The 15622-nt window shown below is 32.8% G+C and overlaps 1 protein-coding gene across 2 annotated transcripts; it reads left to right on the forward strand.

Moving 5' to 3' along the window:
- The first annotated feature begins 8480 nt into the window (after nucleotides 1-8480).
- Nucleotides 8481-15224, forward strand: LOC132294879 (transcription factor MYB124-like). Of its 2 annotated transcripts, none has more exons than XM_059792892.1 (13): nucleotides 8481-8703; nucleotides 8965-9239; nucleotides 9353-9399; nucleotides 9567-9623; nucleotides 9746-9818; nucleotides 10088-10143; nucleotides 10233-10409; nucleotides 10496-10668; nucleotides 10960-11105; nucleotides 11587-11729; nucleotides 11812-12032; nucleotides 12118-12263; nucleotides 14462-15224. In XM_059792892.1, the coding sequence occupies exons 2-13, from the start codon at nucleotides 9156-9158 to the stop codon at nucleotides 14570-14572; spliced, it is 1434 nt and encodes a 477-aa protein (XP_059648875.1). In that variant the 5' UTR covers nucleotides 8481-8703; nucleotides 8965-9155; the 3' UTR covers nucleotides 14573-15224. The 2 variants fall into 2 exon arrangements, with proteins under 2 accessions (XP_059648875.1, XP_059648874.1); XM_059792891.1 differs by having other exon boundaries at nucleotides 8483-8703; nucleotides 10957-11105.
- The last annotated feature ends 398 nt before the right edge of the window (nucleotides 15225-15622 follow it).

Consider the following 15622-nt stretch of genomic DNA (forward strand, 5'->3'; position numbering starts at 1 on the left):
ATGTGATGATATATATATATATATATATATATATATATACAAATTAAGTTGGTGTAGAATGACCTAGAGCCCAACATTCTATGCATTTGAAAGCTGGACCAAATCAAATGCAGGTTATGATAAGCTCATTGAATATTTAGTACGAAATCATTAGCATTTCCTTTTTGTTTAGACTAATTGTCGCAAGAAAGGCCCACGTTTTTTTTTTTTAAGTGGTTGTTGATAATTTCACAGTACAGAAAAGTAGAAAATCCGAGATGGAGCGTAGACACTTGGTGATCATTGATTCGTCAGGTGGCCGCGCAAGTCGGAATGATGAAGGGGGTTTATGAAAAAGAAGACGCGTTTAAGCCCCGCCCCCATGTCACCAATCTCTTTCGGAACTTGGACCTCCCTACCAAGCTCCACTTGCAACTTTTTCCACTTTATAATCATACCTTATATATATTACACACACACAAACACACATATGTATACATGTGTTTCTTGAAATAGTTACATAAGATTGATGGAAAGTTTAGTAACACTGCATGGTACATTATGGCATCTCATGAGGCTGCATGTTCACTCCTTGAATTGATCATTCATTATATATACATATACATATATACATATATAGCATGAAATTAGTTATAATGATATGAAAATTAATCTAGACTAGTGACAATTGCAGCAACCAAGAAAATATTCGGAGGGAAAAGGAAGAGAAAAAGGAATATTGGAGGTAATTAATTAATTAAGGAGGAAAGCAAAGGAGCAGAGGCTCCATTGAGACTTTTATTTCAATCTTTTCTTAGTTATTAATTGTGGAGGTGGGGAAATGCCATTAACTAGAGCTAGGCCATTGGAATTATTCCTCAAGAGACTAAGGTGTTGTATTGAACCATTTTTAAGATTTAATAAACAGTCCACTATGTTAGTAAACCCTACTGCCTTTGGACATGCAATGATTTGAACTGGTCATTTTCTTGGAAAAATATAGGCATAGTATAAGTCACATACAGCAGAAACGGGAGATAGAGCGAATTCGAGAGCAGGAACGCAAAAGCGGTAAAATTTAAGCAAAAATAGGAGATATAGCGAATTCGATTCGAGAGCAGGAGCACAAAAGCGGTAAAATTTAAGTCACACTGAGTGAGAACGGAAGTAAGAGCGTGGCATATTGTGTCAAATCAATATGCAGTTCTTGTACTCTCTTTTATCTTTGTCATGAGTAAAAGTAACTACTTGCAGTACAACATACTGAGATGCTACATATGGGAATTACTCAAGTTCATCTCCCCATCACCCCCTCCTTTCTATCTATCAGTTCATGATGAATAAAAGTGGTTATTTATATTTATATATATATATATACTACAAAATCTAGAGATGCTATATATGATCACAGTCAAGTTCATCATTAGGAGATTTGGGAGGGCAATTGAACGATTTGAATATATTCCAAAATACTGTAAATCTTTTGTCACCTCCCAACTTTTAGTTGGGATCAATTAATATTGACCTTATACATATATAGATATAGTACATATATAATACTTTGAACAAAAGATAGGAGAGTGACTGGACAAGAGGGATGACCAAGGGGTATATACTAACATTTCAAGTTCAGTCACTACATGAAAAATGACTTTCATCAAAAAGGAAAAAAAAAAAAAACAAAAAACAAAAAATGACAAAATTAAAGCATAATGAAAAGTGGGCGAGTGGAGAGAGGAAATTTATTTTTTTTTCTTTTCTTTTTTGAAATAAGAAGTCTTGTGGGGTGAAGAGGGATGGCTATATATGTAGGCTTTTTATTCTACTTTGAAAAGTTAGGGTTTGTGGGGAGAGTATGGTAAGCTTTTGCATAGGGTTCCATCTATCACAGTTCTTTGATTGCTTGTTGTGGGACAAATATCACCGACTCTTCACCACCCATCCTACACAAAACCTTTTACAGGTAACATGCCAATCTGTACACTTCAAAAAATAATAATAATAATAATTTGAAGTTCAAGTAAATGTGCACACTCTCAAAATATTAACTATAACATACAAGAAATATTTTAATGCTTCTGGTATATTGATGTCATAGTATTACTAACTTATTAAATTTTGACACTTTAGGTACTTTTAAAGTAAACACACTTTTATTTATGTAACAATATATAAGTGATTGATATCTCATTCTTAAATAAAATTATTTTACTTTCCAAAAAAAAAAAAATTAAGTAATTGATAACACCGATGATATCACCCGTGCAGATAAATCTTTTTCCAAGCATACACGTCATTGATAATGCCCAATTGACCGTATAATAAACGTGCTCCTAGTTATTTACAAAAATTGCACAAACAAATACGGTGAATTTTCATTAAGTTGGCATACCGATAAGGTGATATGTGCTTTGAAGGACCATATGTTTGTACAATCCGTCTCTCTACGTATTTTTTTAAAATTCATATGTATTTGCAAACATATCAGATCAGTAGCATGTATTTCATAACTTTGTTTCTTGAATCAATGCCACTTTTTTTGGCGGGAGATTTCACTATCAATGGTCCAGATGGATGAGACGGCCATTGCAATTCTCTGTCTTTCACATTTGGCATGGCTCCACCGGATGGTGACATTGTGGATGAGATTGTCTCACGCCTTCCGTTTAAAGCCACGTGGCAGACATTTTGTTGTCCATGTGGCATGAGACATTTCATATACGGATTCATAACCTCTACATTTCTTACAATTAGCCGCTGTCAATGTATTGTACTTGGGTGGCTTGAAATGAAGTGAGGTTTCATATGAGATTCGATTCAATTCGAGATCTATTCTAATGAGTTCGGATTCTAAGTTTGAATCTAACCGTTTAAAAGAGTTGAATGGGGTTTTTCAATGAAATATCCTTAACGAATTCAAGTCGAACATGAATTTTAATATATTATTAAATGAATAAGATTTTGTCTAGGTATAATTCTCTCTCTGTGGTTAGAGAATTTTCGAATAAGGTTGATACAATTAGAAAGCTGACTCAAAATCGTTCAATTTAAACACAAATTTGAAGTATGAAAAGAGATAAAATTCCACCGTCTATTATGGTCTCACCTCAGTGTCAACGAAGTTTTGAATCCTGTTTTGGGTGTGGCCCGCCTCCATGACTTTGGTTTTTCACTTTGTCATTGGACGAGTTGTTCTTTTTGGCCCTTCCACTCTTAGAATGGATTCGACTCATTTTTAAATTATATGAGTTATAGTATATCATGTTTATACGGTACGATTCAAATCCAAATATGAGTCTTGAAAATCAAATATAGATTCAAATCATAAATATTCACATGATTCCGTTTCATTTGGAGTCTCAATATTTTTTGAGACTAGTGAATCTAATTTTACATGAATTGAAAATGAAATTTTGATTTAAAATAGAATTGGTATTGTGAGGACAAAATTGACATTTTGAAATTCTAGATTACCAATGTCAACAAAAACAGTGATTTTTGCTGTTTAATTACTAATTCAAAACTTAATTTTGAAAAAATTAAGTAACTATCATTTTTATTGTTTAATTAGTCAATTTAATACTTAATTTAAAAAAAAAAAAATTAAATGACTATTTCATAATATTCCACTTGAAGTTTAAAATAGAGTTTGGTATGGGTCACGTCATTCAGAAAGTTCATGGATCCTTCATACTGACAAATGTCAGTCGTACTCTTTGGAGTCTACGCAAAAATGCTTTCCCGTTGGCCGTTGGTGAGTCCTTTCTAAAATTTTAAAAAATGCTAGAGGTTCACATAAATTATTGGATAATTCAGAACATGTGTCTCTAATTAAAATTTATTTTTATTTTTTATTAATATTTTGTTAAATTTTAATACTTCACTTTTCTTTTTTAATGTTAATTGGGATGGTGACATGATGATCACCGTTCAATAATTCTTCATTGTTTGTTTCGTTAAGTATAAAAATAGAACATATATAAATTAATTTTATTATAAAAAAAATAATTCTAGCTAAATTAAGTTGATTTTTTTGCAAATACCAATGTTAGATAATATTTGTATGAGAACATTTGTAGAAAATTATCAATTACATATTTGTAACAGTTCATTATCACGTTCTAACGATTATAATAAATAATTTTTTAATATTTAGGAGTTATTAGGTTAATATTTTAAATTTTTGATTTAAATTATTTCTACAAAGTCCTTTTTTTTAAATTTATAATTGTTGGCCGTTTGGATTTCAAAATGATCCAAGTTTGACTATAAAATCTTCCTACTTTTTACCCATGATTGGCAAAAAATTCAATCGCCATAACATCAGCCTCTCCAATCACAGAATTGACCCTGAGATTTGTTTGATTTTCTTGATAGCTACAAGGTATTCCCCATTCAGTGTCAATTTCATGCCATACAATTTAAGCATAGCACGTGTTCGGATCCATGACACATGTTTATATATATATATATAATTTAGGCCAATGCGCTAAGTATAGTTCGGTTTCTAATTTTTTTCAAGAATTTAATACAATTATACACTCCTATAAACTGGTCGATTCGATCGGTTTACATCACAATTCGTTTGAATCCGTTACACTACGACCGATACTGTTATTGCAAACCATGATATATATATATATATATATATATATAAGAGGTTAAAATCATTTTTTTAAAAAAAATTATTTTATCCCAAATACTAAACACTTAACAAAACTATCTTTGAAACTTTATTACGTTTTTAAAAAATTCATCTTATCGCCCCAAAATTGTTAACTTGAAAATACCAAATTCCATAAAACTATATAACCAAATTGCCCTTTCATATTTTAGATTGGAGTTAAAATCATAAAATATTCATATATATATATATATAAGAGGTTAAAATCATTTTTTTTTTTTTAAATATTTTATCCCAAATACTAAACACTTAACAAAACTATCTTTGAAACTTTATTACGTTTTTAAAAAATTCATCTTATCGCCCCAAAATTGTTAACTTGAAAATACCAAATTCCATAAAACTATATAACCAAATTGCCCTTTCATATTTTAGATTGGAGTTAAAATCATAAAATATCCAGTATTCATTTTAATCATCTAACTCCCTTAATTAACAAATAACCTTCTGAATTATTAAAAGTGGTCATTTAATTATATTTTGTGACAGAAGTATTAACTAGCTTGTGAAATGACTAAATTGACCTTGTTATTTTATTTTAATTTAAAACATATTATTTTAAAATTACAATTTTAACCTACGTGGGGTGGGTCATTCCAAATCGGAAATAGCTATTGTTTAAGGCATGGAATGAATCAATCAAAATAATTAATAAGAATAAATGAAAAATCAAACAAAAACATTTATACACATAAATATGTGTTTGTATATATTTAAGACTTCACCGACATTCTCAACCTAAGAGCGTTTAGGTTTGACAATGTGAAAGAGATTGTTACGGATAATTAACTCCCTTCAACTCACTCAACGGTCGACTGTTGTTGAGAGTTAAATTCCTCCATCTCACACAGCGAAAGTATCATTACATCACATCATCACAAGCATATATGGCAATAATAATCATACACATTCACGTACAACATAATATTTTATATGATTCACCAAACTCTAAGATTACGTCCATGGAGAGGAATTTTCACTATTATGAATTAAAGAAAAGAATATACAACCATATGTTAAAATCCCAATCACTTACTCATTATCACTTTTGAGGCTACATGTATACACTCGAGAATTACATATACTCTCTCATCTCCTCACGACACTCACCCTTAAACACTTTACATCTCTTCTCTTCTCTTTCTCTCTCTAAAACCTCTTACACCTATCTCTATTTATAGAATCTTCAAACCTAATTCCTTGTTGGAAAAATATTTCCCAACTTGCTTACAAAGAGTTACTATATCAGTCTTTAACTCTAAAATAGCAGGCACAACTTTTTTCCCAAATCTTCAGCCTTTTCTAAAGTCTTCTAGCTTCTAAAACTAATTAGAAAGCTATTTCTCGCACACATTAGGCAAGCGCAACCGGTTCCATTAAAACACAATTGATTCCGCTTCTTTAACCATTGATCCAACCATTCTTCTTAAGCAAAACCTGTTTCGCTTGTCTAGAATAAAATTCTCCACCAAAATTTGAGCCACAACTCTAATAATCTCCACCTTGGCTCAAAATTTTTATTTTCATGTGCTCCTCCACAGCTCCAACTCAAACAATGATCAATTTATAACTCCACCTTCATTGAAGATTTCTTCACCTCGAACAAAATACCATTATGAAATTGAGAAACGCTTTAACAGAGACAAGTAACGATCTCTTGTGCGTGTTGGATCTTAAGATCAAGTCATCGACTAGTGGAGGAACTTTGTTGTATGATAACAAGTTGTCCAACTTTATTCGAGGTAGGTTAAGTAAAGAGTATTTGAGTCATATATAAGGGCATTTCGGTCATATAGAGAGTAAACTTTCGCATGTGGCACTCACATGTTATTTTTTCATTAAATGACGATTTGGGGGTGACATGATGGATTTTTAAAACATCAATGGGTTTTGAGATGGTTTTCGTACTACAAGGGGTTATATGATCAAATTAAATAATATTGAGAGATTTTAAGATTTTAACCCTATTAAAATAACAAGGTCAATTTTGTTATTTCACAAGCTAGTTAACAGATCCGGTTATATGAATAATTTGAATAATATAGGATAGTTTTATGATTTTAACCCTACTTATATATATATATATATATATTATAGTGGCAAATTAAGAGGAGGGAGACTCGAATACGGGCACACTCGCTCAATACATCTTTTTCTTATTTTTTAAATATTATTCTTCATTATTTATTTTTTTGCACTTGAACTTATTTTATAGGTGCAATTTGAAAAAAATCAAAATGAGTGGGAGAAGCGAAACTATGATGAGATACTTTCACCATCTAAAACAAACAAAACTTCCAATTTTGAAAGGGACACACACATTTAAATCCACACACAAAGTGAATGTGAGGATGGTTGGTTACTGGTTGGTGCAGCCTGGAGCGTGAACAAAAGCATGTGAAGGAGATCTGAGGCCACCCTCTACTCCAATCACGTGGTGGTCACCTCCCAATCGGACGGTGGGAAATCGCTGTTGTATTGCGGGGCCCATTGCAATCTGATCGAGAGTGATGGGCACAACTCTCAGCAGCGCGTAGGCAATTCATTGATCATGCATGAGGAGACTAAACGGCATTCAAGTGAAATCTACTTGAACGTTGGGTCACGAACACAGTCATGTTCCCTTTTAAAACCAGCATTCCAAATAATAGAAAACATTTAAGACAGAGAGACATAATGATGTTGTATTTTATATACACGCACGGATGAGGATCTCTCTCACCTTTTTTTTTTTTTTTTTTTCCTGTTTTTATTTTTATTTTGTTAAAATGTATTAATTTAAATTGATAGCGCAACAATTACATATATATATATATATATATTGCATCTTCAATTTAAATGTATCTTATAAGCGTAAATCATTATTGCATGGAGAAGTACGCACACAAAAGGGTGAGAGCATAAGGAGGTCTGGATAGATATTTACGTATTTGCATCACATATATGTTTACATATTGTTAAAACTGTGGTAAATTATTATTGAAATACACAAGAAGTGAAGAGGTTTATCTTTGTTATAATATAAAAGTTAAAGTGTAATTTTTTATTTTTTTTATATACCAAATGTGCAACTATATTCAAATTGAGCAAATTGGGATATTTTTTCACACAAATTTTATTATGAATATTTTAAAGTTTTTATATAAAAAACAAAATAGCTCAAAATTGACAATAGAGGGTAATTTACAACAAAATTTCAAATTATAAGAATTTATATGCACATACTAAATAGCAGGATATTTCTTGCACCATGTTTTTATCTAGCAGCAATTTATATATATATGTATATGTATGTATATTCATATAGTATATACATGACACTACCATCATTGACTTAACTTTTGATTATTATTCTCACAAAGTTATTTGTTGGTATAAGAATTCAAATTTTACATTAGCAAATGTATATATACCATCCACATGTTACAGGAAACTAATACTCACTTCTCATACATTTATGAGTGCATAGTTTACGTTACTTATGTATATATAATAATTAATAAGTGATCACTTGATATGTTTATAACTGTTAAATAATAATTTAAAAATACAAAAAAGCAGAGAGTTCAAACTCACACACATCTATATCCATATCTACATATATATATATATATATATATATATATATATTTATGTAGATATATGGTGCATACAATACATATGGTGTGGGTGGGCTAGTCCATATCACCAGCCATGATCCATCTTCGGTCCTCCATTAATTATACTCTCGTGGATTTCAGCGTTTTTTTTCAAACTTCCCCTTCATACCCGCGCTCAAAAGTAAGGATCCGTTGAATATTTTAAAAATAATTTTTAGAGAGAGAAAGTATACTTTTTAGAGAGAGAGAGAGAGAGAGAGAGAGTCTCTAGAGGAAAGGGATTGAAACAGATACCAACAAATCAAACCGATCATCATCCACTCTCTCTCTCACTCTACAGCTTTCAATCTCTACAGTGGCGTAGCCCACTTTCTCTCTCCTCCACGGCTCCACCTCCAATCTCCGATTGGTTTCTTGAAGATAAAGCTCTTCGAAATACTCGTAAGCTCAAACTCTCAGATCTACTTATTCAGATTGTGTGTGTATATACACACATACACAATTATACATACGAACCCTCTTTCTCGAATATCGAAAAATCACTGTATCACTACCAATAGGAGATTCTATATATGTTATATATAGATCGATGGTGATCGGCTCATGTGTAAACTTTCTAGGGTTAATTAGTTAACGTGTTTAATTTTTGTATGTATTTGGGGTTTTGTTTGAATCCCTAATTTGGATTCTGTGAATGTTTAGATCAAAGGTGATTGAAAAGTTCGAATCCGAGGCAATTTCGGTGCGCTAAAGACGCACAGTGTCGTTGTTGTTGTGTGTAAAGAGAGACGAGTCCCTTTTGGCTTGCATTTTATATAACACACACCAAAGGACTCTCACTTTAGCATGAACGATAAAGGGAAGTGGAGCGTTGTTGAAGAGAGAGAAGAACAATGCAGAATATGAAGAAGAAGGTGGATAATAATAGTGAAGTTTCAAAGCAGAAAGCGAGGCACATCGTTACATGGTCTCAAGAGGTCTTTTATAGTATAGAATAGTACTCTGTTTTGGGTTTTTAATTGCTTGAGTGATTTTGATGCCCTCTATGCTTCATCTAGTTTTGCCTGATAATGGGTTGTCTGAGTTGCAGGAGGATGACATACTTCGCGAGCAAATTCGAATCCATGGAACAGACAAGTAGACTTCATCTTTTTACTTGATTTTTGTGTTTATGTTCTTTTTTTTTTTTTTTTTTTTTTTTTTTTTTTTTTTTTTTTTTTTTGTGTGTGTGTGTGTAATTAAAGGTCAATTAATTGTTTTGGGTAAGTGAAATTGAGGGCTTTTGTTGTAATATGTGGGTGCAGTTGGGCGATCATTGCTTCGAAGTTCAAGGATAAAACAACCAGACAATGCAGAAGAAGGTTAATTAGAAAAAGAATGATATTTGCATTTATTTTATCCATCAAATCCAATTTTCTTTTTTCTTTTTGTTTTTGTTTTCTTTTTAGTTTAGACTGATGTGGATGTGATAATACTATTGCAGATGGTTCACCTATTTGAATTCTGATTTCAAGAAAGGGGGATGGTCTCCGGAGGAAGACATGCTTTTATGCGAGGTAAATTGATGCTCTACACATGTTCATTGGAACTTTCTGAAGTTTTAGAAGTAATGCCTCCTTAGTTGTGAGATAACTATTATCGAAACAATAATTAGTCAGTCCTCAACATCTATTGTTGTTGTTGTTATTGGAACAATCTACAGCGAATTTTTTAGTTTCCATGTTTTGATGGTAAACAATAATTGCTGCTCTGTTTTGTCTCTCAAGAGTCCAACATAAGTGTCATTATTGGATGTGGTTATGTGATATCTCAAGATGGTTTGCAGGCTCAAAAAATATTTGGTAACAGATGGACTGAAATAGCAAAAGTGGTTTCAGGCAGGTATATTAATTTTTAAATTCTGTTCTTCTTTTGGCTGTAAATTGGTTCATGAAATTGTAAATTAATCTCTAATTTCTTTGTTCACACAGAACGGATAATGCTGTGAAAAATCGGTTCTCCACCCTATGTAAAAAGAGAGCAAAACATGAAGCCTTGGCAAAAGAGAACACCTCATACATCAATTCGAACAACAAAAGGGTCTTATTTCAAAATGGTTTCAATACAGATGGAATATCAAAAAGTGCAGAACCTCTTAAGAAGATGAGGTACAACTGATATATCATATTCGGTCTCCAGATAATGTTCCCAAGATTAAAATGTTACTGATTGGCACTTAATTACTGTGATCTAGGAGGACCCACATCTCTAATCCCACAGAAAACCAAATACTCGGGGAATGTGGAATAACAAGAAGAAGTCAGCAGCTAAGACCACCATTTGCAGTACTGGTACAGAACTTCGACGCTGTCGGTGACTTGCCAATTCAGCATCATGTTAGCGACATCAAGGAGGCCTCAAATGATGGTAATTCACCTTTGGAAACTTTAGAAAACCTTGCTAAGAAGTGCTTATTCACAGCCTGAAGTGCACATTAGAAGAAAATATTTGTGAACAGTTCATCATTATTTATTTCAGGCTTTTCAGCCAACACAATTTTTTTTTTTTTTTTCACACTTTGAAATGTGTGTCTTGATAATTATTCAGCAACTTTGATATTAACATTTTGTAATAATTCGTTATCCTAAGTTAAATTAATGCAAGTTACAAAAAGAAAATAACTAATGATGTTTATCTTTCTTTCTGATCCAAAAGCAGCTAGCACTAACAAGACTCAAGGAACATTTATCAAAAAGGATGATCCAAAGATATTTGCATTGATGCAACAAGCAGAACTGCTCAGCTCGCTTGCAGTCAAAGTTAATTCAGAGAATACAGAGCAGAGTCTTGAAAATGCATGGAAGGTGAGTTAAAATAGGTGACTACTTGCTTGGTTTCAGTAATCTATATCTAATTGTGATCATCTTAGAATGGTCTATTTACGGCAAGCAGCATGGCTCGGTTGCAAAAAAATTCAATGTCATTCTGCTGCCTAAATGTCTGTGACCAACCAATCCCAAGAATTTCTTTCGGTTGCCCACTTCATATTCTTACTGTAATAGATGCATCATGCAATGATCTAGTATGGTTAATTTTTGGCTTAGAGATCTCGATGATAATAGCCCAGTCAAATCACATAATAAATTTAAGAAAGATTGCTTGGACTTATGGTGTAAATCTCGGTAGAAATGTGCTACAGTCTACAGATAGTGGTGCTCCATTTCTAGTGCTTCAGGCTCTCATAGAGTGTTCCAGATTTCCTTTTTAACTTGCAACAAGAGTAAAATTAAAACGATGTTCTCATGTTTGCATATTATCTGATATAAATGAAATATGAATAATCAGGTTCTCCAAAATTTTCTCAATCAAACCAAAGGAAGTGATGTGCTCTGCTGCGAACTCTCGGAGATGAATTTTCAACTTGAAAAGTATAAAGACTTTGTAGAAGACTTGAGGAGTAGTAATGAGGGCAGTCAATCATCTTGGAGGTAATAAATATGCGACCAACTAATACTTAGATAATAACTATTTCTTACTTGCAATAAAACACTTAATTGATGGTTATTGTAGGCAACCAGCTTTATATGAGGAGTCCCCAGACAGCTCTGAGTTCAGTATAGAATCAACTCTGCCATCCCATAGAGCAGGTGATACAACAGAACGAAATCAACCCGAGTTACGTGCAGCACATCAGGATATTGAAGCTGAGTTGCAATCAGCTCATATAGGAGAGCAAAATGGTGTTGGTGAATGTGAAAATAAAGCTCCCTCAGATGTAACAAGAAATCAAGGTAACCAAAATTTTATATTCAATAAGTACTTTTATATATTATTTTCTCGTGCTGCAAATAAAAATTATCTATCTTCTTGTTTCAGAAACGTTACCTTCTTGTGATGAACTAAAAGACAATGATGGAATTGTTTCCGCCTTCTCAAGTACAGAGTTCAGTTCCCCTCTTCAAGTAACCCCACTATTCAGATCCTTAGCAGCAGGGATTCCCAGCCCAAAGTTTTCAGAAAGCGTAAGTGTTTATCTTTGACTCAGTTCATTAATAAGCCATAATTAACAGTAGTAGTTTAAATTTGTCCTGCTATTTTATCAAACCAGCAGTGTTTACAGTGTTACTCTATATTATTTTAAGTGATACTAATTCCACTCTCTCTGCTAATAATCAATCTATTTGTAAGACTAGCTAATAATGAATCTATCTGTAAGACTATCAGTCTACTTGCTGATTATCAATCCATCAGACGTAATTGCAACAGTAGCAGTAGTAGTAATGCTAAAACTTTTCTCTGCTGATTTCTATCCATTGGTACTTTTCAATATACTTTAGTCATCAGCATTTCTAGCTAAAGTGGCAGTACTAATGACTGTTCTAGTTTATGGATAACCTTATTTAAATCAAAGCATCATTATCTAACACGTTGGTAAACTTACAAAAAATGTAAAGTTTAAACTCCGTTTAGGCAGTTGCAAGGTTCAGTGGAAGTCAGCGTTTGAAACTTTATATAGGTAAATTCATGTTCCATTTGTTCTCCAATAAACTACCTGTAACACACGCAAGCTAACCCGTAGCCAAAATTTATTACCTTGCTATGGGACCATAGAAGTACATCTTTCCAAAAAGAATAGGAAAGGTATGTTTAAGACCTTTAATTGATTTCAGAACAGTACAAGCGTATAACATATTCACCTTGCTGTTAAGAAAGTTTGCTGCATAAAAGAACAAAACTAGAAAACATGAATGATAAATCTTTGAAGAGATTCAAAGGTGAGTAATTGACTGTTTGCTAACATGAACTCAACTAAGAAAACACTATTCAAGATCAGGTTAAACTCGGATAATAAGTTTTTTCTATAGAATGTGACTTGACTACCTTGATGAAAAGATTTGTATATTCTAGACTTAAACTTCTAGTTTTTGGTTATTTCCAGGAAATGCCTGGTTCATGCCCTGTTGGCGCAAGCCGCAAAAGCTTACTTACTTTAAAATTTAAAAAATAAATAACTAAATAAAAAACAAAAATTGTATTAAGAATTTTATTAAACCTTGAATTGGAATTTTACATAAACTCGACCTTCCAAAAACCAATAATTAATTAGTCACAGTTTCAAAGTTATTATTCTAGACTTAATAAAATAGAAGTGGTTCTGCTAAGTCGTGACTTGAACTAGTTAATTTAACAAAGCTGCTCTTTTAGTTGTTTGAATTGCTCTTATTGCAGCACTAGTAGTGTACTGCAAACTTCTAGTTCTTGGTTATTTCCAGGAAATGCCTGGTTCATGCCCCTGTTGGTGCAAGCCACAAAAGCTTACTTTAAAATAAGTATTAAAAAAAATAAAATAAAATAAAATAAATAAGAAGGAAGATTATAAAACAAAAATTCTATTCAAGAATTTTTTTAACCTTGAATTGCAGTTTTACATAAACTCGACCTTCCAAAAACAAATAATTAATTAGTCACAGTTTCGAAGTTAGGCTAAATGGTGGATAACTGTGATATCTTTTAGTTTTTTTTGAATATATACGCCATTACATGTTCAAAATATGAAAGTGAAAATTATATTATACGAAAGAAATATTCTCAGATATATATGTCCTTGCCAATAGCTAACATCAGTCATAAACATAATGTGGCCATGCTGAGGACTCAATTACCCTTTCACACTACATATCAATGAAATTCCGTCGAGTTGCTGATGTTTATGGTAGCTCTTGCTTTTATATCTTAAGCAAATGGAATAAGATGTGCCTGTTAAGGTAAAGATTAATGCCCACTACAGGACTATTAACAATTACTTCCCTGTGGTTTTGTTTCCTCTATTAACCATTACTTCCAACATGTTCCATTATTTGTCTAACTTTATTGTTACTAATTGAAACAAACACTAAATTATTCACAGAACAACAGTATTTTGAAGATGTAAAACACTCTAAAGCATCACTTTTCTTTCACAACTAAAAGATGGCCAATTGTTCCAAGCAGAGGCCTGGATTTTGTGAGCTCATGCTTTTGACTAAACTACTTCTTGAGGATGTAAATTCAGATGGTGGCCAATTATCTACTTCTAACCACTCCCAACTTCTTAGTTACTAATGTTTTAACTTGCGAAATAGTTGTTCAGTTTGTATATTTTTAAATCATATTTTCTTTCTTGATATTAGTATATCTTTATGCCATGTTGATATGGGACTGACATTTTTTATGCATCCAGGAAAGGCACTTCCTTTTGAAAACTCTCGGAATGGAATCCCCATCCTCGGATCCCAGCATTAACCCTCCACAACCTCCACCCTGCAAAAGGGTCCTCCTCCATAGTCTATGAACAACCTCATTGATCCATCTCACATATATAATTCTGGGGGTTTACAGCCACTATAACTCTATACTAAAGTTTTCTGCTTATGTAGAGTTTTTTTCCTTATTCGTTTGAGTTCACTTTCCTTGGATTGCAGTCATCCGACCTGAGTTTTTATGAAGAGGCCTATTGAGATCTGCATTTCATTCTAGAATGCTATGGTGCATTCTAGTGTTCCAGACAGATCTAACAATACATTCTGCATTGTTTCAAGAGTTAGCAGCCCTAATACTCGCTCTAATTCCCAGTGTGTCTTTCGTTTTCGTTGTCTCGTGATGGGATTCGGAGTTGGGTACTCCTTTTCCCAATCAAGTTTTTGGTCGTTATCATTTGTACAGAACTTGTAATACAAATCCCTACCCTTTCAAGGGTGTAAGTATGTATACATAGGCATCTCGCCTACAATGCCCTTTCAGAAAAGAGGTTTCAGAAAGAAATAACATACAAAGAGTGTGTGTAATGGAGGATCAAACAGATGAATTGAACTCCTATTTGTTGTTTATTTAGGTGTGCAGAAGGTATAGGAAAAGCCTTATTGGTTTTCTTCTTTTCTTTAATTCTTTATGTAATATGACTTATAGATATTGGAATGGAGAATGTGATATGGTTTTTGTGTGCAGAGTGCAGACATTTTGTTCTTGTCTACTTCATTACTTGTTTACATGAATGCATGGCCAAATCTAGAGAGAATTGTAAAGAAAATGATATAAATCTGAAGCACAACAACACACACACTGACACACACACACACACACACACAGAAACACAAAAGGAATAAGAATAACTAGAGATAAACTTTGGCTTACTTACAGAGGATGAAAATTTGATGTTTCTGTCAAAACTTCTCTGTGAGATTGCTAATGAGGGTCTGTGTTGTGGGGAAGAGGGGGTCTGAGAAGGGGGTGTTATTTAAATTGGTCAGCTGATGATGATGGTGGTGGTGGTGGTGGACAAGGGTGATTATGGCAAAAGCAAAAAGCTATTGGTAAAAAGGAGGGAGAAGAGAGGGAACAATGT

Source organism: Cornus florida, unplaced genomic scaffold (assembly GCF_030987335.1).
Source record: "Cornus florida cultivar Cherokee Brave unplaced genomic scaffold, ASM3098733v1 CherokeeBrave_3.0.0_Hap2_Chr02, whole genome shotgun sequence".
In the NCBI taxonomy this organism is placed as follows: Eukaryota; Viridiplantae; Streptophyta; class Magnoliopsida; order Cornales; family Cornaceae; genus Cornus; species Cornus florida.